Source organism: Polyodon spathula, chromosome 28, assembly GCF_017654505.1.
Source record: "Polyodon spathula isolate WHYD16114869_AA chromosome 28, ASM1765450v1, whole genome shotgun sequence".
Taxonomy (NCBI): Eukaryota; Metazoa; Chordata; class Actinopteri; order Acipenseriformes; family Polyodontidae; genus Polyodon; species Polyodon spathula.
The window spans coordinates 3,446,721-3,470,983 of record NC_054561.1 but is presented as its reverse complement, the minus strand read 5'-3'; the positions used below and the strand labels follow the sequence as shown (position 1 = coordinate 3,470,983).

Genomic DNA, 24,263 nt, shown 5'->3' with positions numbered 1-24,263 from the left:
ATTTCTCATGCTCATTGAAAGCGGTGCGGCACGATTGTTAAAAAGAGGCACATACTATATATTTGGGTTTTGTTTTGAATATGCATAGCTTCTGTTTGCATATGTAGCAAACTTTTTCAAAGCAGAGGGTTTGTAAAATCAGCTCCAAATGTACACCTAAGCAGTCATCACATGCCTGCAGTCTGCCTGACTGACTGGATCGCATCCAAAACACACATTGCCTGCTGGGTGTATGATTTCAGCAGCTCAGCGCACTGCCAGTTCCCCCTCTCTCTGGTAACTAACATAGTCTGCTTGCCAGAATGAAAGACTGCACTTTGAAAATAATAGCAACACAGTGAGAAAGCAACTCACGACACAGTGTTAAATGTTCAGAGCTGCTGCACCAGTGTGTGCTTTTGTAAGAGTAGTCTAAATTGTTGAGGAATTATCGTCATTATCACAGAGATACCATTGGCAGAATATATGACAATAGTATAGCAAAGGCAGGCTTTAAAGATACGTATGCAAAATGCACTGTGTTTTTTTTTCTTACTACATCCTAACGCTTTCTGAGTGGTTCTTTATTACTCATGTGTTTTTATTTTTTTATTTTTGGATAATCCTGCGTTCAGGTGCTTTGACAATGAGTCCAGGAATTGCTCTCCAGTTCTAGTAGCCTGCCATTGTAGGACTGGTCAGTCAAAGGGACATGTTTTACTCCAGGCTTGAATTAACTCTGAAACAGAAACAGAGAACCACAGTTATTGTAATCTGCCCTTGTGCTACCATTGCTATAGGCAACCTATTCATTGTCACTGAAGACCATTAGGGAACGTTGAACATTTCCATATTCAAAGACATGTTCTTTCAAAAACAATGGTACAATAACTTGGACTGTCTTATATATATATATTATATATATATATATATATATATATATATATATATATATATATATATAATATATATATAATATATATATATAAACAACCTTTCCTTGTTTTTCATATATAATCTTAACAAACATCAATGCTCTGAGTTTATTGCCTTCCTTTACCCTTATCAGTGCTTAAGTTTATTGCCTTTTACCCTTATCAGTTTTATATAAAAATACCAAAAACATATTATAAAATATTAAAAAAAAAAAAAAAAAAAAAAAAAACATAAAATAAGATCATATGTGTGTTAAACCGCACAGAAATGGATCCTACAGTATGTTACATAAAACATTTGTGTACAAAATGTTGTATTCACAGAACTGCTAGGATACACTTTGCACTTTCCAGGCTGAGAGACAGATTTGCACCCTACATTCCACGAAATATTTTTAAATAATAGCTTTATGACGTTAAAAAAAAATGTAGGTAAAAACAGAATCAGTGTCACCTGTTTTACAAACATTTTGGAGTTCTCAGAAAATGGAGGGAGGAAAAAAACCTCACTCATTTTAAAAACGCCGCCATCTATGGGTGCCTAATAGGACCAAAACTCTAGGACAGATGTGGCACTTAGCCAGCCTGCAACTACAATTTTCAATATGTGCTGGTTACAAAAAACCTGAAAATATGTTGCCATAAATGGCTTCCAAACTGACAAAGTTTTTTTTTAAGTAGGTACAAACATAGCTTTAAGAAGCCATTGTCACTATTTGTGTGCATTGAAAAAATATACTTTTTGTTTTTATCGACCAAATTTGTTTTTTTCAGAAAAATCTGCATCTTTATATTAGAAGTACATCTAAGAATGTGTCTGTAATGGGTGTTTTCAATTGCAGGAGAGCCCCCCTAGTGGGCTGATTCATATGTTCTTCCTGGAAATGTCATTGGCACTGTGATAGAGTCTCTTTCTGGAATCCTTCTATGCCAGTGCTACTCAACTCTGTCCCTTGAGGTGGATTCCAGTCTTGGTCTTTATTCCAACCAGGTCCTAAATTAGTTCATTGCCTCTTAGTAGCTTCAATGAAATGCATTAGAATCTGCTTGGAGTAAAAACCTGGACTGGATTAGGTCTTGAGGGCCAGAGTTGAGTACCACTGGTCTATACTGAACAACAGTGGGTTCTTTTAGAATCCAATCCAGGTCCTTAATTTAACTCTGAAGAAACCCACTTTTGCACCATTTCCACATTCTATAATTACAAGGCTGGGTTTCTGAAAATGTACAAAAGCAGAGAGGGCTCTCATAAAGGGTGCCCCCCTTTGTTGACACTGGCAGAGAAACAGAGAGTGAAATAGGAATAAACGTTTAGGTAACATTACTAGGCAGGTTTACAGGGAGGTATATTAAAACATAGAATATAGACAAATTGAAGACAGTGACAAGGGGTGTAACATTTAACCAGTAGATGGTATCAAAACGCGGTTTCAAGAAACCATCGGGGGAACTTTAGGACCGAGCTTCCTGTCGGGCCTCATATGCAGTTTTGCTGCTTCTTCCTCCCCATACAATCATGGCAGCAGATAGCCGGAAGCAAATATTAAGGTTGTTATCCCGGTTCGGGGCAATTATCCTGACCCGTTTCGGGTTCTGGAACTGTTTCAGCATGTTAATGTTGTTCGCCGAGCGGGCCGATGTAAAGAGGTAAGTATGATCGTGTGAGAATGACCGCGACACGACTGTGTCAATAGAACAAGACAACGCATTTCGTGGAGTCACTCACAGACCGGGTTTATGAGATACTTTTACTTTTAAATTTTAAACTAATATATATATATATATTACACACACACACACACACACACACACACACACAGACAAACGTGATGAAGGTTAGTATATTTTCATCCTGAGTCATTCGAAAAAAAATGGCATAATACCACAGTTGTGACGTAAAAAAGTGATAATTCCTCTGGGAATATATACTTTAATTTGACCCATTCGACTGCTCAGACCGTCACTTCAAATTAAAAATGTCTAATTTTCAATCTTGACGTCATAAATTGGACACATGGCGTTTTTCTTAAAATAGCGGGATCATTTCCAGATGATATTTCGAAACTTAAATAGCACGACTTCTGAATTAGATATTGTTTTATGTGTAAGCCCGTAACTCAGTAAATAAATACAAATGCTTTATGTTTTTGGGCAGTAATTGCACACGCTTTGTCCTCAATTTGTAGCTCAGGCAGACAATTCCCATTTGTTTTAGGAAGCCCGATATTCAAGTTCCATATCTGTACATCGACATGGGCATTGCAGTGCTGTGTGCCAGCTTCATGTCCTTCGGGGTGAAGCGGAGATGGTTCGCTTTGATTGCCGCGCTGCAGCTGGCAATCAGCACCTATGCGTCCTACATGGGGGGCCAGGTGCATTACGGAGACTGGCTGAAGGTAAGACAAGCTCAGTAAAATGCAGGAATATCTGAATATTCTTTGAAGACTCAGGCAAGTATTCAAATTCTGTTTATTTTGGTTGGCGGGCAGGGGGAACAATATATAATATTGCACATACCTTAAATCGTTTACCAAAGCAATGCAGAGAGAGAAACACTATTCTGGACAGTAAAATGTGTGGGTTTTTTTTTTTTTTTTTTTTTTTTTTTTAATTGCACTTCATTCCTCTAGTGAACATGTATTAGGGCACTTAACGTATTTGGAATTGATGTTTATCCAGACAAACAACCGTCTGTCCCATCTTTAGCTAGTAATACAGGAATACTCATAAAAAGCATTATTTTTATATCTACAGTAGCTGTATTTTGACTATGTGCTGTAGTCATGTTCCAAATCGAATAGACCATGAAACGGTGGCCAAGCAATGGAAGTGAACAGAATGATTTTTCCCACCAGGTGCGGATGCACTCTAGAGCTCTTGCCATTACTGGTGGCTTTCTGGTTCTGGCCAGCGGAGCGGGTGAGGTGTACCGGCAGAAGCCCCGAACAAGGTCCCTGCAGTCCACAGGACAGATCTTCCTGGGAATCTATTTGATTTGCGTGGTAAGTATTGGTTACAAGATCGGATCAGGTGCTTGCGCAGTACAAGCTAGCACCACAAGAGGACAGTGTTTTCATCCCACAAGTACCTTTCTGGTATACTAGATCAGAAGAACCGTTTCAGGTGTTGTCAAATCATTTTCAGTTTCAAAGAGCCACCGTCACAAAAACAGACACCAGGGTCAGCCCAAGTTGCTTAGAAGCTAGATCATACTGACCTACTGGGAATGAATGGGCTAACGAAGGCTGTATCTTTGGAACTGTACACCGCAGTCTGATGACACTTGGCATGTACAAGAAAGAGGAGCTGTAACATTTCCAGCAAGTTGAGCACTGTTTTCGCGAGGCATTTCAGAATGACGTGCTTGCCTTTTTTCTGACATGAGATTCTCATTCGCGCCAGAGCTAAAACTGTCTAAAACTTTTAATAGAGGCTGAAGAGCTGCTGTGTTGATCCTGTGCTTTTTTTTTCTCACATTTCATTTGCCGTGTTTGAAACTGTAGCGCAACTTTTGACAAGGAGGTCAATAACTACAAGGTGTTTTTGGAATTTCTAGCAAATACTAACATCTGAATTTTGTATCCAAGTAATGTCAAAAAATATTCATTCAACTATTCGAAATATTTGTCCCAGCACTAGCTATAAATAAATGTAACGCAGGCTAGGTGAGCCAAAATGACTTAATATTAGTAGTTGCCAGCAAAATATTTTACACCTAGATAACATTGGCTCTTACTGATCAAGTTATGTTATGAAGGCAGCTAGAACTGAAGAATAGTTTCTGAGTTTAAACATTTAATAAGTTAAACATGAACAGTCCATAAAAAAAAAAAAAAAAAAAACAATATTTGAGAAATGAAATAGTAAGAATCACACAAACATCAAAAAGTGTGAAATTAAAATTTTAAAGCTCCTTGGTGGTTCGAGTTGCTTTTACACACGTGTTGATTTTTGCAGGCATATTCCCTCCAGCACAGCAAGGAGGACAGGCTAGCATTCCTTAACCACATTCCCGGGGGAGAGATCCCACTGCAGCTGCTGTCCGTGCTGTATGGAGTGCTGGCTCTCTCCTTCTTCTCAGGCTACTACATCCGCAGTGCCGCCCAGATACTTGCCATCCTCATGCCCCTGGTCATTCTCTTCATCGACGGAAACCTGGGCTATTGGCACCAGGGCCGCCATGTGGAGTTCTGGAACCAGATGATGCTGGTGGGGCAGAACGTGGGCATCTTTGGGGCAGTCCTTATTCTGGCCACTGATGGCTGAGCCTTGCTCTAACAAACCCGGACTGGAGTGGCTCACTTTCACCATCGGTGGGCCAGTTTTCAAAGCTACGTGGTGTATGCCCTTCCCAAGGAAGGTGTGAAAATGCTGTTTCTGTCCTGTGTTTATATTTAATTGTAATTTTAACTGAGCAATACTGAATTTTTTAAAAGCAATTTCTCCTTTTTGAAAACACAAAAGGTGTTTTAAATAATTAAATTAGCCCTGCAATTATCTCATCGACTTCCACACTTATTCAGGAAGGCATGCTGGGATTTATTCAATTGATAGAAGTGGTGTCGGACCTAAATATCACCGCTGTTTAATCACTAAAGTCTGTTTCTACCTGACACACTAAAAAGACAGGCATGCATTGTGTAGATGATTGAGATTCATAACCTTGATACTCAAAAGATCATACACTGTTGAGATCAGTTCAATATATCCCTTCTTGGCATAAGTTACCAGTTCTAAATCTAGCTTTGAAAACCAGGTTCTTCAGTCTTTAAGGCTATTTTCTCCAATAACTGACACGCTACCCATCAACTTTTCAAAGGCACCCCCTTTAGGACGGCTTTTTCCGGAAAAGAGGAACGTTTACTGTTTTATTCAAAGGCTACATCGGATAGGAGAGTAAAGATAGGTACCTTTTGAAAACTTAACTCCCTAATCCTTGTACTGTAATATGAAAGGTTAAGCATATTTAATATGTTGTCTTTAAACAAGGTTTATCTTTTTGTCTACATATTTGTTTTAAATGTTATTACAAAAACAAAAAAAAAATTAAGCATTGGTAATTTCATAGTGGTGGCTGGGGGAAGCTGAGAATAAGGAAACAGAGGGGCCAGTCATCAGAATTCAGTACTTGCTACTTTTCCCATTCATTTCAATGGGCTGTTCTGTATTCTTTTTTCCAGGTTAAATCTGGTTTTGGTTATATTGGAGTGTTCTTTAGTATCAGAACATACATAACCATCATTTTTTTAAATTTTATAATTATTCTTGTGCTTGTCCAAGCTGCATTTTCACAGAACCCAACAAATACCCAAATACCATCGGCTGGCCCTCAAGTACACAACAGTTTATTTTACTGAATAAAAGCAGATTAGAATTGATCTAATCCATTTCTAGATATAGCATTATCAAGGTGATGTGCACTTTAAATAGCCCAATGCATTGCATGCTAGAATAGATTTTAAAAACACACATTTTGTTTAGTATATGTACTGAATGATCAGCTGTATTAAAAGACTTATCCCAGCACAGAGTGACTCTGCTTCCTTTAATTGTATTTAGATAAACCAGTCTGGTCTTTTATAGAAATCAGTTATTTGACTTGTACACAATGACCTTCATTCCACCTGTACATTGGTTTTCTAGTAACGATATAAGTATATCTGTCCTTCAGACAAGAGGTAAAACAGAGGTCCCATTGTAAGCGGGTCTGCAGCAGCAGCTGATGCCTAGTTTGCCCTCTTACGTAGGATTGCATACATTCTTCTTGACTGGATATTTTAGTTGTATGCCAGTATAGTTTGCACCATGATGTAGTCTGCAGCTAAAACTTTCCCTTGATTGCCTTTCAGCTTTGTCATTTATTTCTGGTATCATGTAATATCTGACACCTAATAAACCTTAGCAAGTTTTAGCACAACTGGATAGGTAGTCTCTAGGGAAATGTACAAATCTAAGTGACTTGCATACAGACCCTCCGCCCTCCAGATTATAATTAGGGCTTGATTGATACTTGTTAAGCAATTTCATGTATCTTAATCACAACTGACAAACGTATTACTTATAAAATTGATGTAATTTTCCAGGTTTTTTCTATGAAACAACCAAGTGGGACTTTAAATATTTACTCTTACTAAAATACTTTGATTTTTCATTATAGCTTTAATAAAAGATGAGTCACTTATTAACATATTGCGACCTCGTTTGTATGTTCTGCTTGTAAATCAAAAAATAAGGCTTGATGAATTTAGTGTCACAGAATTTTTTATTTTATTTTATTTTTTTTAATTACTGTTAGCACGTTTCTCAGTTGTGATTGAAATACACAAATGACTTAACAGGTATCAATTTCATTCTTAAGAGGAGAGTAGAAAAGTCAGAGTAAAACCCCAGAAATCAGAAGCCCTAATTATGATACACTAAATAGCTAGGGTTACCAGATCTCCAGAATGAAAAAAAAAAAAAACAGGACTTTTTTTTTTCTTCAATTTATTGAAACTGCAGCATCTCTGAAGCATTTAAAATAAGTATATAATAACATTCCATTAAAGCATAGTTTAAAACAGCAGCTTGCAAAGTAGATTTACAGCCATTCCATATTGAAGAAAGCAGGGGTTAAAAAGAGAGCCGGACTAGATGACCTTTCTTACAGACACGTGAGTAACTGAGACCCTCCTTGCATACATTATTATTAGAACGATTCTTAGACCTACTCTTAAGTATCTGCCTATATAAAGAAACTTACTCGTCTCTGGATTCTATATCTGTTCTAGGCAGACTATAAAAAGTTGAAGATTAATATTTCAATCTGCTGCTGCTGCTTTTTAAAAAAAAGTTCTGTATTTTAAAACATCTCTGTCACAAATGACTTAGCAATTAGTTACTCAATATACCTCTAAATGCTATTTGTTTAGAAAGAGGATTTACTTGGTTTATTTCACCATGTTTTAAACTTACCTTGAATTGTCTTATTGCAACCCAATAAACACACTTTGTCAACAGCAAACTCAAATCTTTGCATAAACATTACAGCTACTAATAGTAATACAAATAAACAGAATTTGCATACAGATAGTCCAACAATGAAATACCGTTCTAGTAATGCTCAGATATAAAAGTTTAACCAAAAAAAACTGAATGAAAAGGTCAATTAAACGGGATTCCTGCATACACGATCAGATATGTACCAAACACACTTGCCAGCACAATAATCCCAGTATGGTGAACAGCCATGTTAATGTAGAATGGATTGCGTGTCCTTCTGCAATGATGTATTCAGAGTAGTTTAAGGTTTTTGTAACAAATAATTATGTGTAAAAAAAAAAAAAAAAAAAAAAGCAGGTTTTGTAACTCTAGTTTTAACTAGTAACGCAGTGCTCATACAAGTTAGTCACTCTGCAAACACAGAATCCTGGAAAGACAGGTACACCAGGTTTGTGCAGTGGTCCTCTTCCCTGCGTGCTACATAACATGCTGTTTTAGTTCAGTTCAGATACAAACCAACATAAAACACAAAAAAAGTTACAATTGCAAATGGTGTAGTTGCTATTTGTTACAATGGTGAACAACATCAGAGGTGATTGTGATGTCACAAATTACACTCCTGACTGGGCAGATTTTCAGGAAGAAGTGGGCGTGTCTTCTCAACTTCTCCTGTGTAGTTTATCTGGTCCTTTGGGGAGGTCCCCCCCCCCCCCCAACCCCTCACTACGATGTCAAATGCAGGGCAGCAGGCGAGCGGGATGGTCAGCTGGTTCAATGTTCAGGAAGGACCAGCTCAGCTGGACCTCCCATTGCTGGGATGTTAAATGATTCCGGCATGTTCTTGGCGTAGTCTACCAGATCGTATGAGTCCCGAATGTCCGACAGCCCGTACCAGAAGACAATCCATTTGCCCTTGACGAAACTACCATCGCACTGCTTGAAGTACCTGGAGATAAAACGAGGCAGGTGGGGGAAATGCAGCACCAGTTACCTATAATGCCTTACGCCTGGCAGGATATAAAGGAGCTATGGCGCAATTAGGAGAAGTTAAATTCGTCAATGAAAATCAAGTGGAAATTATCGTTCTGTTCCTCACTGTAAAAACTAGAATCAGGAATTGGTGCTTGCAGCCTTATTCTTTGCATTTGTAGAAATTTTGATAAATTAAATGTACATTCAAAATGCTTATTAAATAAAGCAGAGAATATTTACTGTGCTTTACGGACAGATTTAAAATGAACCCTGGTCTGCGATCTTTGATCTCCAATTTGTGAACTAATAGTGGTCAACCATCAAAACAAGGGGGTCAACCTTTTTTTTTTTTTTTTTTAAATAAAAATAAAATCAGAAATTGTGCAGCCTTATTCTTTTCATTTAGAAATTTCTGATAAATTAAAGTACATCAAATTGCTTATTAAATAAAAGCAGAGAAATACTGTGCTGTACGACAGGATTTAAATTGACCCCTGGTCTGCTATCTTTGATACAATTCTGTGAACTAATACGTGGTCAAACATCAAAACAGGGTCATTTTTGCCACCAAAATACATTTCAAGCAGGGTTTGTTTCACCACTAACTTCCATATTAACAGACTTCTTAAAAATGGAAAGATATTTTCTGTTTTGCTGCGCCTACCACGGGTTGATGCGATTGGAGGCCTGGGACCTCCAAAAGAGCGAGGTCACTTCCTGCTGGATGCACTCCCACAGCATTTGGCTGGCGCCCTGGCCCTGCCTGCTGCTGCTCACCACAAACTTGTCCAGATAGAGGGTCCCGCTCTTCACTGGCTCCTTCGTGAGGATAGCAGCCGCAGTGTAGCTGCAAACAGTAAACAAGGGTCATCCAGGCAGCATCAATGGAGTGTTTACCTGCAAGCTAATAAAGAGCAGGCATCTTCCAGGAGGCAGCAATCTGGGTATTAAAAACCTTGAAATGCAGCCCTTACCCTTCACAGAGATAGATGGAGTGCAGCCGCTTCTGCAGAGAGACAATGTAATCCCCTTTCAGGTTTTTTCCAAAGGATTTGTTGATCAGAGACAGGAGACGATCAATATCGACCTCATCCAGGCTACTGTACCTGAAACCCAAATCTGACATCTATAGGTCTGGTTTAATTATTTAAAACAGTAGCAGTACACAATCCAAAAACTTACACTAGCCCGGCACCCAGTGTGTGTTTATGTGTATATAACATATTATATACCTGCGGACAGGCTCTGCATACTTAAACATGGTCCCTGAACCTGAAAAACAAAGTACAGGCAAGAAGAGTTAGTGTACGCTACAAGTGGCCACCATTGCCTTCACTTTTCATTGTCCATGTTATACGAATTGCAACCTTGACACTTACAACTTGACTACAGGATAAAACTGGGGGCTAAGGTGTGCATCAGTAGTACTACCAATACTCTGAATTGCCTTTCAGAAGTCTTTAAAATTGTCCGGTATTAAACAAATCCAGTCATTAATATGTTGATTTCAAAACAAGAAAAGCGATCCTGCCCTCAACCTTTGGCTGACTGGAAGTGAATGTTCCTCTCACCTGGGACGCCGACATTTTCACTATCGTGCCGAGGCTGTAACTTTCACTGTACGGCAGTAAAAAATAATAATAATAATAAAAATGTGACTACGAAGATTCATAATCAGGTCTCTCTCTCGAGTCCTGTCAAAAGCATCCTGCTGTGTGAAAGATGTCTTTTGTTGTTGTTTTAATGCCGGGGGTGACCTTTGTGGCTGAACAGCTCGGCGAGGATGGTGCTGGCAGAGGTGATGACGGCGGAGGACTCTGTCGGCATGTGGTTCAGGAGCTCCATGATGAGCGAGGCCCGGCGCTGGTCCTTTGGGTTGATCCAGTCCGCACTCTGCAGAAGCTCCATGTCCACAGGCAGGTTCACCTTTCCCAGAACCTACACAAACAACCAGTGTCTTTGCAGGTTAGTTGGGGTCCGGTTTTGATCTTATTGGGCAATCTAGTGAGATGTCAGAAGTCAACCAGGTTTAAAATGGTCACATTCATCGATTGATACTGCTTCAGAAAACACTGAAGACACGTATAGCCCTTGAAATGTGTTAACCCTTACAACTCACCATACAGCTCCAGGAAGCATAACGTATTCCAATTTTTACAATTGTTTTAAGTGTAATATTTGTTTTTCCTTTGCCTGACTGTTGGTGCTATGTGTATGTAATGGTAAAGTCGATCAGCCCTGTAGTAAGCTCGTAACACTCCTGCAATGCGTTTCCTAAACACAAGCATGCTCTAACCCACCAGGTGTGCGCTGTGATCAAATAGAAAGCACAGAAGGCATGGAGAAATGCGACAGGCAGACAGAACTGATCATGAGGGCAGTCTCACTTTGAGACTCTTGGTGCGGATGCCTCCGATGTTGTTCAGGAACATCACTTTTAGGGGCTGGAGTGTCTTGGAGATTGTGGCAGTGACCACTAGCGAGTCCAGCAGCACAGACTGACCGCTGGCCGTCTCCCCCACTGGACACACGATAGGAATGTTCCCGAGGTTCAGGCTCCACTGCAGCAGGTCAGAGTCCACTTCAATGAGGCACTCACATCTGCCAAAGGTCAGAGACAGGAGAGCATTAGGAATCAGGACCTTTGCACCACATTGTATCCTGAGACAATTTAACCAAGGCATGGTATAAATAACCAAGCTGGAATTATTGAGGGCTTTATTATTCAAATTACTGAGAATGTGAATTAAGAAAAATTTAAATAGTAATTTATTTCAAATTAACAACAACTGAAGGCAATTAATTTTCAAAATAGAATCTTTACAGCAATCTCATATTTGCATATCTGGGTCACAGGCACGGTATATTAAACAGTTAATTCTGCAAACAGAAGAATGGAGCCAGTGATGATGGACCACACATTAAAAAGAGTAAAGTCAACTGGTCATAGTTTGAAATCGATATTAAAACTATGATGGTCCACCACCCTGTTTTTATGACCAGAGTTTTTCAAGGGCTAACCTGCTGCTGGGAGAGGAGGGGGTCTCTCCGACACGAAGCAAGGGTGGCCCACCGAAGAAAGGCATGACGGAGACAGAGTTCGCTTGCAGAGCCTCAATGAGGGACCGGCAGTTCTGCACCACCCTAGTCCTGGCACTGGAGAGAGTTTCGGCCTCCTTGTCTGGGAGCCCCATCACTACCACCGGCTTCATATCCATCCGCTGCAGGAATGAGAGCCCAAAGGCAAGGCTGTGAACTGCAGCCTTGCTTCCAAACACCTCCTCGTCCACCTGAGGGAAAGAAAGCAGGGTCAGCGGCCAGGATAAAACTTGTCATCACCGGTGTCACAGAGCAAATGAATGCTGAAAAATCAACTCTGGGCACAATCACCTACCAAACTACCCATTTCCCTGTGCTGTAACCAACTTTGAACTGTGAGATTAGTATTTTGTTTGCAATAAAATGAGGAAGTGAAAAAAAAAAATCTTTAGGACAGTGTTACATCAGCAGGTTGGGCTGGTTAATGTAAACTAGCCTACTTTTTGTGCAACAATGACCCAGATTAGGGTACTCGGGTCCATATCCTTACCATGTTTCATCACTGAAGGAGCGATTGTCAAGTGACTGCTATGTACAGAAATACCAGACCACACATTTAATTTATAAACCATCCTTCATATGCCAGCACCCTGCTTTAGGTCACCTTAGTCTTAACAGTGTGGTCATCTAGGAAACACAACAGCCACCCACAAGGGCAATCTCAGAGAGATCATCTGAAACTGATTACCAGTAGTTATCTTCCTGTTAACTTTCTGTATAGTTGCTTAGTGTTGAAGGGGTAGATGGAGGACAAAGGGCAATTATATACTTCAATTAACACATGGCGTCTTCCCATTTCTGTAGCCAGCTGTAAAGATTCCACCCCAGTTACCAACTAGTTTAACAGTTCAACCCCAGTTTGCCAGTAGTATGGATGCAGAGAGCTAATCCATCCCTAGAGTAATCCATCCCTTTACAGTGAAGTGCACACGCATCAAGTACTGCACATCTACAGAACTGCAGATGCAATTCCAAACTAATGCAGTTCATTCAGTGCACTGAGAGGAATGCAGCAGGCCGTTCTTTGTCAAAAGGGACATTCAGAATGTTTTGTTTTTTGTGTGATCACTGCTAAACTAAGTGTTACAGGACACAAATACTTACAGCTAGGTCAAACTTGAATATGCCAACAAACACTGATTTAAAAGTATTGCAAAAGTTGCAATGTTTGTGTATTTTCACGCAACAGAATGTATTCATTTTGTATCAAAATCATATTGTGCAGGAAATCAATGCACAAAGAGGCAAGGAATGAATAACATTCTGTTGTGCTGAAGTTATAGGTAATCTGATGGGGTTGCCACAAAGTTTATTTTACCTCCAATAGATTTCTCTTTTTATTGTAACATGGTATCCTCTTTCCTTTTATAATATTTGTTTTATTTTAAAAGAATACTCAAACATGACAAACCCATGTTCATTTCGGCACTGCAAATATACTGTATAGGCTTTTTTTCTACCCTAAGTTTCTCTCTCTGTGACTGTGTTGACCCATGGACTGCATTATGGCAGGATGTTTCACACATCCCCCCCCCATATCTCCCCCAGTCAGATTCCGAACATTCCAGACTTTTTGTAAGCAATGATAAAACAGGCATGTTCAAAGTGAGGTGGAGCTGATGAGTGAGCTTCCAATGGGAGGTCGAGGGGGGCACAGACACAGCCATGCTGGAACAAAAATACAGCTGGACATGCACAACCAAAAAAAGTTCAATAGTTCCTTTCCTTTGCTTTTTCAGACTCATGAATTGAGCCATTCTGTGTGAACAATAATGCCAACTGCTGTGCACTGAGATAGCAGTTGGAATCCCAAGATGTGTGCTGTAATATATAAATGATGCATTTCCCAGTTACAAAAAGTATGTCTTCCAGAATAGCCCAGAGCCATCAGCAATCTAGTCTAGGGAGATGCAGCATTTATATATTACAGAACACATGCCGGGGATTCCATTTTTATAAAATACTGGTGTAAGTATTATTATTATTGGCCATATATTTACATTACGTTGTTTACTACTTGAAATAATTAGTTTTATAACAGACCATTTCCATTTGTAATGCCTTCATTAACTATAAAATGACCTGCGAGCGTGACTTCTACTGAATTAAACGATCTAAAACCTCATCCAAACACAGTCATTATAATGTTGCACCACAGCCAACGCAACACGTAACATGTGCTGCATCATGTACAACAACTTAGCACGCACACAGTTAGGAACTTGAATTCTACTTGCATTTCAAAATGAAACTCTCTTACCTCAATCACTGCAAAAGCCGGTGACTGGGAAGCACTGCACTTCTGGAACTGAGTTAACCAATATCGCGCTTCCCGTGGATCTCCGCCCAACTCGTTCAGAAACGCTTTAACGTCCCTGTATATCAATGACCGGCTGGATGCCTGGGCCCGGCCCGCATTGGGCTTATCTTCGTTGGGTAGAGCTAAGCTGGTATTTCCGCTGTATCCACCGGCAGCCATAGCGCTCATCTGCCGACGGAGCTTTGGGACCGACCTGCCCAGCTGAGCTTGTTGTGTTGGGACAGTCGGTTTGGAGAGCAGGTGACTGGCCATCGCCACTGCCCTGGAACTGGTCGAACCCGGGTTCACGTTAGCCATGTTTTGGTAAACCTTTGACAGCTGGGATTTCCACTGAGATACTTTTGCTGAAGTTGACAAACTCAAAATGAGATCAGACACGTTCTGCGCATTCAGCAGCACCATCGGGGGCGAGGCTAAACCGCCATGGGCGGGTTTAAATACAAACGGGAAGTGGCTGCGGTACGAGGCCAGATCATTGACAAATCTGAAAAACCCAGATTAGACCGCTGTCTAAAGTCGCTATTTTAAAGCAAAAATCGCCAAACAATCATTGTGGGATTGTATTACACACCGTGTGGCTGGTTGAAGTTCTGTCATAAATATCTTTCTTTTGGAAAGTAAAACAAATAACGTATAACAGCATAAATTGTCACAGCTGTAACTCAAACGTTATATTTGTAACGTTTGAAAGTAAAAAAAAAAAGAAAAGCTTATAACAGCAGGTTACAAGTATAGTCTGATAGTTTCTACAAATATTTGTAGGTAGTGTTCATATTTCGTCATTGTTAAAATGATGTATGGATCATACGCATGGAGTTGTCATGGTTACACATACAGTGGCAGACAAAAGTACCCACCTTTTTCGCTGGAATTGATATATATATATATATATATATATATATATATATATATATATATATATATATATATATATATATATATAATATATAATAAATAACCCTGCAGAAATAAATATGACGGTGTGTCATTGTATTATACTCAACTAATATAAATAACTTTACGTCTCATGAGCTTCCCAGACGGGAATAATCTCACCACCAGGTGGCAGATTTCGCCTTTACTGAAAGATAATTCATGCGTTGATTCAGTTTCAGGAATATATTTGATGTCCATTGTGGCTAGCATTGTGTTTTACAGAATCACTGCATTGTCTTTGAAGATCATTAGTGGTAATGGGGAGAATGTACTATATTGTATAGCTGTTTATTTTTACAATATTCTAGTAAATTAGACACAATTTGCCATATATATATATATATATATATTATATATATTATATATATATATACATATATCATACACATATGTACATGACACACACACACACACATATATATATATATATATATATATATATATATATATATATATATATATATATAGTGTATAAAAGGTATAACGGTACAAAACATGAAAAAACTAAATGTAAAACAATAACCCCATGTTACATTTAGCAGCTGTAATAATATCAAACATATGATATGATTTCTCTTTGCCAAACAAGTTATTGTTTATTTCTATTTACTACTAGTCAAACAATTCCCATTGAAAGTGAACTAAGTATTTAATGAACACGTATGTTCATACATGTGATCTGAGGTTGAGACACTGCTATCCTTAATTACCCTTAGTTTATGGTGTTTGGTATTTTTTTGTCATTATAGTTTTTGATATTGATAACTCAAGACTGCAATTTTGTATGTTTCTTTTTCTGTATCTAGTTAATATATATAATGTGTCTTGTTTGACATTGTGTGTGTGTATATTATATCTTAGTATTGTATATCTTATGGAATGAAAAGGAGGTATTTCCAGTCATCTAGCCCAGAGGTGCCCAATCCAATCCTGATCCTGGAGGGCCAGTGTCCCTCCTGGTTTTTGTTCCAACTGTACCCTAAATTACTTAACTGGGCCAATTAGGTGCTTATTAGAAGCTTAACTGGTCCAATTAATTAATGTAGTGTACAGATAGAACTCTCAGCAGGGAAGCTCCCACTGGTTTAAGACGAGACTAATCAGATTCTGGTTTTTACAGGTAAATTGAAGAACAGATACCCAATGTTCATCTTTCGTAGAAAACGCTGATTAATATAATTGGCAGAAAACAGAATATAGCGAGGGCTGTTCAAAACAAGCTGATCGTCACTCCACAAGGGGTAAAAAGAGGCTACAATATAACAGTATGTCACTCTGACATTATTTCTTCTGATAGAGAATACCTGATGCAAACCAGTTGGATCCAGATGGCTGTAACACATCTGCTATATTTTATAAACGTAGGGTTTGATGCTTCCAGAAAGATGGGTGCAGAATAAATTCCCTCAAATCCTCAGCCCCACAGGATTTAATGCAGGTTTAGAAATAGATTGTATAGATTATATACCTTAAAGTCAGTTTAAATTGAATTTGAAATTGATGTTTAAAAACACAAGAACAAATATCAAGGATCTCTTTGAGATGCCTGGTCATGATTTCCACTTTTGTTCTCCAGCCTTGAATCAGAATGCTATGAACATCTATTGGAGAGAAGCAGACCCTCTTTGGAGCTTTCTTAATTTTTTCTTATAAAAAGTGAGTGGGAAACAAGCAGAGACACACACAATCAAACCAGAACAGAACCTTGTATTGTAGTTTTAAAGTGATTTATTGAACAAGCAGCAACAAAGACACAAACTGGTATCAAATGATGCTGGTGTATTGCCACACTAAAATAAATACCAACTTAATTTCAAGTAATCGTAAAGTCTTGTATATAAACCATAGTATATCTTAGTACAGTTAGAGCACAATGGTAATAAATTGGGAGTCCTACTGTATAGAATGGTGTAGCAGTGATTTTTTTTTAAATAGTAAAACAGGAATTCATGGTAATCTTGAAAGTCCATTGGAATGCTTTATTATCATGCCAGGTCATGATAGGTCCATCTGCTGTGTTCAGGAGGGCATGGCTGCTATATGCAAGGCATATAATACCCAATTCCTTCTAGAGCATCAAGAGTACCTGCCAGTCAGTGGCTTGGGTGATGACCACAGCCGTTTGATTTTAAACAGAGTCCTCCAGCAGATTAAATGTCTTTAGGGTATTGTATGCCAGGCTATTAAAGACAGACAGCTCCATCATCATACTAAAGTGGCACCCTGAATAAATGTTGCCTTGTCTTTAAGTGAAGAACATCAAGAGTCTGATACCATGAGGTGGATGGTGTTTCATTAACATCTTTTTAAATGCAGCTCTGTCCAGAGGAAAGCAGCAACATCAATTCAATGTCATGTACATCTCCCTCCCAGTGCATCAGGTTTACAGAGAAATAAAGTGTTGCAGTATCGGAAGTGGAGGATTTCAGACGCAGATGCACCACATACACAAAATATTACATACACTTATGGTATCCATTGCTTCTATCAGTATACAGTGCATACTCATTCTTGGTTTCGGAATCCATTATTTCTCTTGCGGTTCACCAGATCCCTCCTCCTCGTTCCAGCTGTGGTTTTTCTTGCGGTTCTTTTCAGCCATGACGATGGCACCGATCACGGTCACCAGCACAGTGCCGGTAATGACCAGTACAGTGACAGTCTCAGCCACACAAAGCTGAGTGTCCACCCAGGCCAGTGGATGTCCAGCCAGCTGCGAGGGCCAGGCGCAGGTGATGTTCATATAGTCGTCCACGTGGAGGTGACGGACACTCGAGATCTTGCTGAAGACTCTGTGGAGGTCACAGTTGCAAACCCATGGGTTGCCAGCCAGCTGGAGGTGGGTGCCTGGGGTGTGTAGGCTCAGGTAGGTCTTGAACTTGAGATGGATCAGCTGGTTTTCCTCCAAACCCAGCAAGGAGAGGCTGTGCAGAGAGGTGAAGGCATCTGTCTCAATGGTGGAGATGTTGTTCTGGCCAAGAAGGAGGACCTCCAGGCTTTGGAGCATGGCTAGAGTCCTGTCCCGGAGGATTTCCAGCTGGTTCCCTTGGAGGTTGAGATAGCGCAGGCGGGTCAAGGTCCTGAAAGTCCCAGGCTCCACAGCACGGATGCGATTGTTGCTCAGATCCAGCTTCTCCAAGTTCTCCAGCTTTTCCAGGCTCTGGAAGCCCAGGCTCTCTAGATTGTTGTCGCCCAGACGTAGCTCCCGGAGAGAAGACAGGCTTTCGGAAAAACCAGAGGAAAGGCGTTGAAGGCTGTTTCGGCTCAGGTCCAGCTTTTCCAGGAAGCTAAGCGAGGAGAAGGCATGGGGCTCCATCACTCGGATTTGGCTATCGGACAGCACCAGGATTCTCAGAGACCACAGGCCTACAAATGAGAGGCTCTGCAGCTTTGAAAGGTTGTTGCCGGCCAAATCCAGGAGCCAGGTGCCAGGGGGCAAGTTTCTGGGCACCTGGGTGAAGTCGTGCCCCCGGCAATCCACCAAGTCAGAATAGTCATAGCAGAGGCATAGGTTGGGGCAGATTTTGGAGGCGCCCACTAGGGCAGCGCTAAGGAGTACGATATGAGCAATCAGGATCATCCTTGGTTTGAACCAGGAATCCATTGCAGTTACAAAGTAACACAGCAATTTATTACAGTTTGTGTCATTTATGAGATAGAGTCATTTTAGATGCAACTGGCAGAATGTGGATTAACAGAAACCCTGAAAGGAGAAATAAAATGAATCAAGTTATTCTATAGAACACACTTTTTTATTTTAAAGTCAACCGGTCTACCTGTACAGCATAGCGTTGCCTATTAATGGAATTTAAAGAATTTGAAAAAAAAAAAGCGCTTTATCGTAACATTAATTAATGTGTATTAGAAAGTAACAACGTAAAAGACATGCGTGCAAGACAAAAAAGAGGTTTGGTAAATTGTGTTAAAAAAAGATCTATTTTAATGATACCAACATCATTTTATATTCCATATAAATCTCCCCTGTGTTTTAATATCATTAAATACAATGTAATTACACTGGAAGAAAAGCTTTGCTTTATTGTGATCAGCCATTGTTTCAATCATTAAAATAGACCCCAGTAACATGTAAAGCTATGGTACATGTAGGGCATTCGACTCATCTTGACTGGTATGGAGTATTTATAGTTATTGTTAGTTAAATTGTTGGATGACATCCAGTTGTAAATTAGAGGATATAACAGACGTTGTCAGTTTATGTAATCCCCTGCCATCTGACTATATAAAAAGGGATATATATGGGATAGATAGATAAAAGGAAGCACTCGGCCAATTGTGCCCCTGGGAGCTACCATCCATGGCTGGCAATGGAGAGTCCGGATTCAAACCAGCGACGTCCAGGCTATAAGGCACATCCTGCACTCCATGCGGAGCGCCTTTGCTGGATGCGCCATCGGAAGCCCCCTTTTCTTTCTCAATCTTGCAAACTAAGCACATCTGTGTCTTGCAATCATTGTATGATAATATATTGCACGTAACCAGACTTTGTTGCACAGAACGTCTCTGCCAAATTCCATCCCAAAAAACAAGAATTTCACAAGATAAACAAAAAAATGTGTACTACGAAGAATGGATTGATGTACTCTGACAAAAGCATATTGACATTCAAAATGTTGTGAAATTTATCCACAGCCTTCATTAGTTCAATCGTCATTATCTAGCCGTTTATACCACTTTTAACCACAATTGGATGCTTTCTAAATAAAGTTGGGCAGATGTGTTTACGTCAGTCATTAAGAATTTTATATTTTTTCAGAAGGAGAAAAATCCCTGCTTGTATTTCAAAACTGAGAAACAGACCATTGAGCAGACTTTTTGTAAAAAAAAAAAAAAAAAAAAAAAAGACTAGGTGTTTTTCTCCTTTAGTTTAAAAATAGTAGTAAACATTCAGAAGAAATGTAGAAATGCAATTTAACAAATAACCATCGGGCACAGATCAATTCATTTTCCAGTTTTCCTGTTTACGTATATATTTTTAATGCTTTTAAACCATACTTTAGAAATGAAAGGAACGAATGCTGCACGACGCATTTGTACCCTATTTAACTGTATTATGCTTTACAATACGGTTTATTCATTAGCATTAGTCTCATGCCTGCAAACTACATATAAAGCGTATGAACAGAACAGAACTGCTTCATTTACCTACTTACCGCTGTTTGTTGTGCTTGCTGGCTGTAGGTCTCGAGTTGTCTCTTCCTTCTCTCTTGAGTGGAACTGTGTGGCAACGCTGAACCTACCTTTTTACCAGCGTGAGGAAATATAATCCCATGGATATGAACTTGCACGGCAGAGTGGATCTCCTCCCCCAACCATATATTTATCTAATACATATATCTAAATGTATATATTCACAGACACACATATATAAAGTTAAATATGTATGAATGATATATTACAGACTCCAGATTTCATATACAAACATTAAAGGCACCTGCAAATCCTGTATAAAGGGCTGCCACCTCTAAGGTACAAAAAACCGGGACGTCCGAACAGAAGGGGGTTTGTTTTCAAACGCTCCTTAGAAGCCCTCTGTTCATCAAAAATATAGATGCTACAATATAGTATTGACAACCAATTCACAGTGCGCGCGTCTAATGTATTGTACCCCGATTAATCTGACTTGTGCTCAGTTTATGCTACTGGTGTAACGAGTACACTTTAGGTTTTTATATTTTTAAATATGAATTATTATTTGATTACACTTTGTTGTTTTGAATGTTTATTTGTGCATATATTGTTTCTCTTACCTTAGTTATCGCTGAGGAGTTTAATTGCACGCTTGGTCTGTTAGATCAAGATGCGTTCCTCTCCCGCCGTTTCTAAATTGGTAATGGCAATCCAAATGAATGACAGCTGTCCCATATTGTGTTTCTCTTCTCCCTTTGTTTCAGGTACATGAGACGCCCACATGAGCTCACGCCGTCTCTCCCACAGGGAGCAGAGAGAATCACAGTTCAGCACAAGGGAACTCTAGGAGTCCTGCAGCCCTGCATCTGACGCGGCGATTGTGTGCAACGCTACTGCGCATTCAGTGTTTCGGAGGTCTGTCTAATCTTGTCGGCGTAATTACGACACGGTCAAAAATTAGATGATTGGTACTATACCAAAGTTGATTTTAAATATCTGCATGCTGACGTTTCCATGTGTTGTGTTTTTATCGTAAATTCTCTGCCTGGGAGTTGTCTTATATGTGTTCTCTATTGTCCAATTTTACATGTATGATTTTGCACAGCGGTGAATCTGTTAGTGTCTTTAATGAAACTTTTCTTACAGGAAGGAACCTGGGGGTATACCCTTTAAGCGATATTTGAATGCACTCTGCTGTTTTAGAATTGGTATGACTGTTATTTTACCTGAACAGTGGCTATGAGTGTTTTGAAAGTACGTGCACCATCATATGTAAATACATTGGCTCCTGTTTTTATTGGTTTCCAAATAAAATTATTTTATTCAGGTCTCCTGCCTCGTGGATTCTGGGAAAAGCAAGGAAACCCTGTATCCCATAAAAGTGTGGGAAATTCTGGAGTCGTATCTTTTGGACTATTTCTTTACACTGTTGAATGTAATCAGTTCAAACGTGTTTGACAGCTTCATCGTGCATTCTTTGGGTTGTATTGTTCAGGGAAGTGCTGTGCTGACACGTAGTAAACCAATAAAGAATTACTCTGAAAAAAAAATAAGATTTTACGGGGTTTTTATCTACACATCTTAATCTGATTGTCCTTAAAAACATTCAAGGTAAGAACTGATGTTTTGTTTATGCAATGGATGCTTTGTTACGAATTTAGAACAAAATACTCAGTGTTCTGGATTAAAACACACATGCAGCATTACGTAAACTAGCAAATGCGTGGAAACCACTACGCTGGACATAGATTTTAATAGTTTAGTTAGTGTATAAAACGTACAATACAAGGGTGAAGTCTCAAACAAGTGGTATTTTATTGATTAGATAGCTAGATAGATACCGCTCACGCAGGTCTGTGTCTCGACCTACACTTTGAGAACTTCTGCCCCAGGCACTTCAGCCTTGAAATCAAGATACTGGCAACTCTGCTTCAGTTCAAGCATTGAGGTTTACAGGTTCCTTCTAATGAAACATGTATTCAAAGTGAAACAGAAATCCCCAAGTGGTCCGATTAATTGATCAAATGTCAGGTTTACCAAGGATCCAGTGCTAGGGTTTCCAATCTTTCCGCATGTCAGTCCGCAGACAGTGGAAAAATAACCTTAATTAGGATCAATTATTTAAAAACAAACAACGAAGCAGACTAAATCTCCTGTGTCCAAGTAACAAAACAGCCATTGTGCATCTGTCTTGTTTAGAAAGGATTAGTCAGAATGAATTGTTATGTTAAATGGGAGACAATTATGGAAAAAAGCAAGAGCACGACAAGGTTAGGTCCAGTTGCTTAAAAACGAAAACAGGCAACCCGATGAACTAATAATATACAGGGAACGCCACACTGGGTTCACCTAATTCAAGTCGGCTGGCCTCCACATGCAAGGGCCGTTATACTATTTCCTATCAATAGGGGTCTACCTAAATCGTGATTTCGCACATACCGGGAAATTGAGGGGTCACCGCGATATTCACCTCTTTTTAGGGACCAATGTACATCGAACAAGTACAGAGAAGAAAAAAGAGAGACCTTTTTTAAAGTAACTACTGCACAATGCAAGCGACGCAAACTACGTATCTTCTGTAGAGAAACTTTTTTTTTTTATTCATTCGCCGTCCTGTGTGCATTGCACTTAAAAACGAAGTCCTTAGACAAATAACATTTATAAAAAAAAAAAAAATACTCCAAAGAGGTTAACGTTCTTGTTTACTGTTCAAATGACAACAATGTTTTAATCAACTTATCAGTGCGTTTGTGCTGGCTTTTCTGTGACCTGTTCTGTACAGGTGGAGGGTGAGACAAAGTTAGTGTTTTGATTTAGGTCAGCATTGGAGTTAAAATACCAGAAATGGACGATAAAGAAAAAAAGCAAAGTATATTTCGGCTGATGATAGTGTCAAGATATTTCCCCAAAAAACTGTACATGCAGACGAAGGTAACCGTTTGCACATCTTGTAATGTGTCTTTGGAGAAAATACGATCGATCGCTATTTTGCTTCAGAATCGCACATTGAACGAAAGGCTACTGAACAGAACGATAAACAAACAGCTTTCAGAAGCCAAACTGGAAAGTCAGCGCAGACAAAGTCTTCCTGTCGGGTGTACCTAAGTTAAATCAGTACTACACGTATAATCTAGCACAGCCACTTCGCTTACTACAACATGCTGCTTACTTTTTAAATAGTAGTGTTAGACCCGAATAGGCACGTTTGCTTTGTTTTGACTCGGTACCTAAATGCATAAATTACTGGATGGGACAAATAACATGACAACGAACGTGCTGCATACATTGCCTTTATTAAAGAATGCCAGATACCCTTGGGTAACCGAGTTTTGGGACCGTTTCTAATCGATTGCCACACCTGTATCTCTTGCCTTACACTTCCAACCAATTTAGTGGATGCAAGCGTGCAGTCTCAATGTATGGGCAAATCTGCACCAGATAGAGAATGTCGGCAGCAAACGCAGGAGGATGCTGCATGCTTGCCTTTAACAAATGACAGCACTCAGTTTCATTAAGGAAGCAAGTGCCACTATGTCTAGGCTTTTATAGTGCTCTGAAAGTCTACTTAGGTTCATTTATTTTTTAAACAGGTCCGCGAAAATCCTAATTTTATTCCATTACTTACTTATTAAAAATAGTCAGCAAGCATTTTACCTTAAAACTAGAGCTGATTAAGCATGATCCACATGACTCAGATTGCTGCCACCTTCATTGTTTTAAGTAATCGCAACTAATTTCTTTTAAAAACAACGGGTTAGGGGCGGGGCAAATGAATATGTCCATCCCTACTAACGCAATTCGGGAACACGACATTATACCCATCTCAAAGTAGATATTAGAGCCCCATCTCCTGGTTGACATTTGCACTCTTTTAGCTGGTGAAGCTGCAAGTG

At 39.5% G+C, this 24,263-nt stretch overlaps 3 protein-coding genes across 4 annotated transcripts; 1 reads left to right on the top strand and 2 right to left on the bottom strand.

Moving 5' to 3' along the window:
* Positions 1-2,177: 2,177 nt before the first annotated feature.
* On the top strand, positions 2,178-6,440 carry LOC121301830 (transmembrane protein 101-like). The gene is made up of 4 exons (XM_041231450.1): positions 2,178-2,561; positions 3,130-3,310; positions 3,770-3,916; positions 4,872-6,440. The coding sequence occupies exons 1-4, from the start codon at positions 2,431-2,433 to the stop codon at positions 5,178-5,180; spliced, it is 768 nt and encodes a 255-aa protein (XP_041087384.1). The 5' UTR covers positions 2,178-2,430; the 3' UTR covers positions 5,181-6,440.
* Positions 6,441-8,582: 2,142 nt separating this feature from the next.
* Positions 8,583-14,703, bottom strand: nags (N-acetylglutamate synthase). Its single transcript, XM_041231447.1, has 8 exons — positions 14,227-14,703; positions 11,889-12,157; positions 11,255-11,468; positions 10,625-10,805; positions 10,100-10,139; positions 9,842-9,973; positions 9,532-9,714; positions 8,583-8,841 (listed from the first exon to the last, which is right to left on the bottom strand). The coding sequence occupies exons 1-8, from the start codon at positions 14,686-14,688 to the stop codon at positions 8,667-8,669; spliced, it is 1,656 nt and encodes a 551-aa protein (XP_041087381.1). The 5' UTR covers positions 14,689-14,703; the 3' UTR covers positions 8,583-8,666.
* A 2,244-nt stretch (positions 14,704-16,947) lies between these two features.
* Positions 16,948-22,939, bottom strand: LOC121301829 (slit homolog 2 protein-like). Of its 2 annotated transcripts, none has more exons than XM_041231448.1 (2): positions 20,991-22,939; positions 16,948-18,925 (listed from the first exon to the last, which is right to left on the bottom strand). In XM_041231448.1, the coding sequence occupies exon 2, from the start codon at positions 18,824-18,826 to the stop codon at positions 17,750-17,752; it is 1,077 nt and encodes a 358-aa protein (XP_041087382.1). In that variant the 5' UTR covers positions 18,827-18,925; positions 20,991-22,939; the 3' UTR covers positions 16,948-17,749. The 2 variants fall into 2 exon arrangements, with proteins under 2 accessions (XP_041087382.1, XP_041087383.1); XM_041231449.1 differs by lacking the exon at positions 20,991-22,939 and adding an exon at positions 20,394-20,979.
* Between the last annotated feature and the right edge of the window lie 1,324 nt (positions 22,940-24,263).

Coding starts and splice junctions, on each gene's coding strand:
- LOC121301829 (XM_041231448.1), bottom strand. CDS start 18,826: ATGGATTCCTGGTTCAAACCAAGGATGATCCTGATTGCTCATATCGTA.
- nags (XM_041231447.1), bottom strand. CDS start 14,688: ATGGTGCTGCTGAATGCGCAGAACGTGTCTGATCTCATTTTGAGTTTG. Junction 10,140..10,624: donor CGAGCTGTTCAGCCACAAAG/GTCACCCCCGGC, acceptor TTTGTTTTTCAG/GTTCAGGGACCATGTTTAAG. Junction 9,715..9,841: donor TCCATCTATCTCTGTGAAGG/GTAAGGGCTGCA, acceptor TACTGTTTGCAG/CTACACTGCGGCTGCTATCC.
- LOC121301830 (XM_041231450.1), top strand. CDS start 2,431: ATGGCAGCAGATAGCCGGAAGCAAATATTAAGGTTGTTATCCCGGTTC. Junction 2,562..3,129: donor GAGCGGGCCGATGTAAAGAG/GTAAGTATGATC, acceptor CATTTGTTTTAG/GAAGCCCGATATTCAAGTTC. Junction 3,311..3,769: donor ATTACGGAGACTGGCTGAAG/GTAAGACAAGCT, acceptor TTTTCCCACCAG/GTGCGGATGCACTCTAGAGC.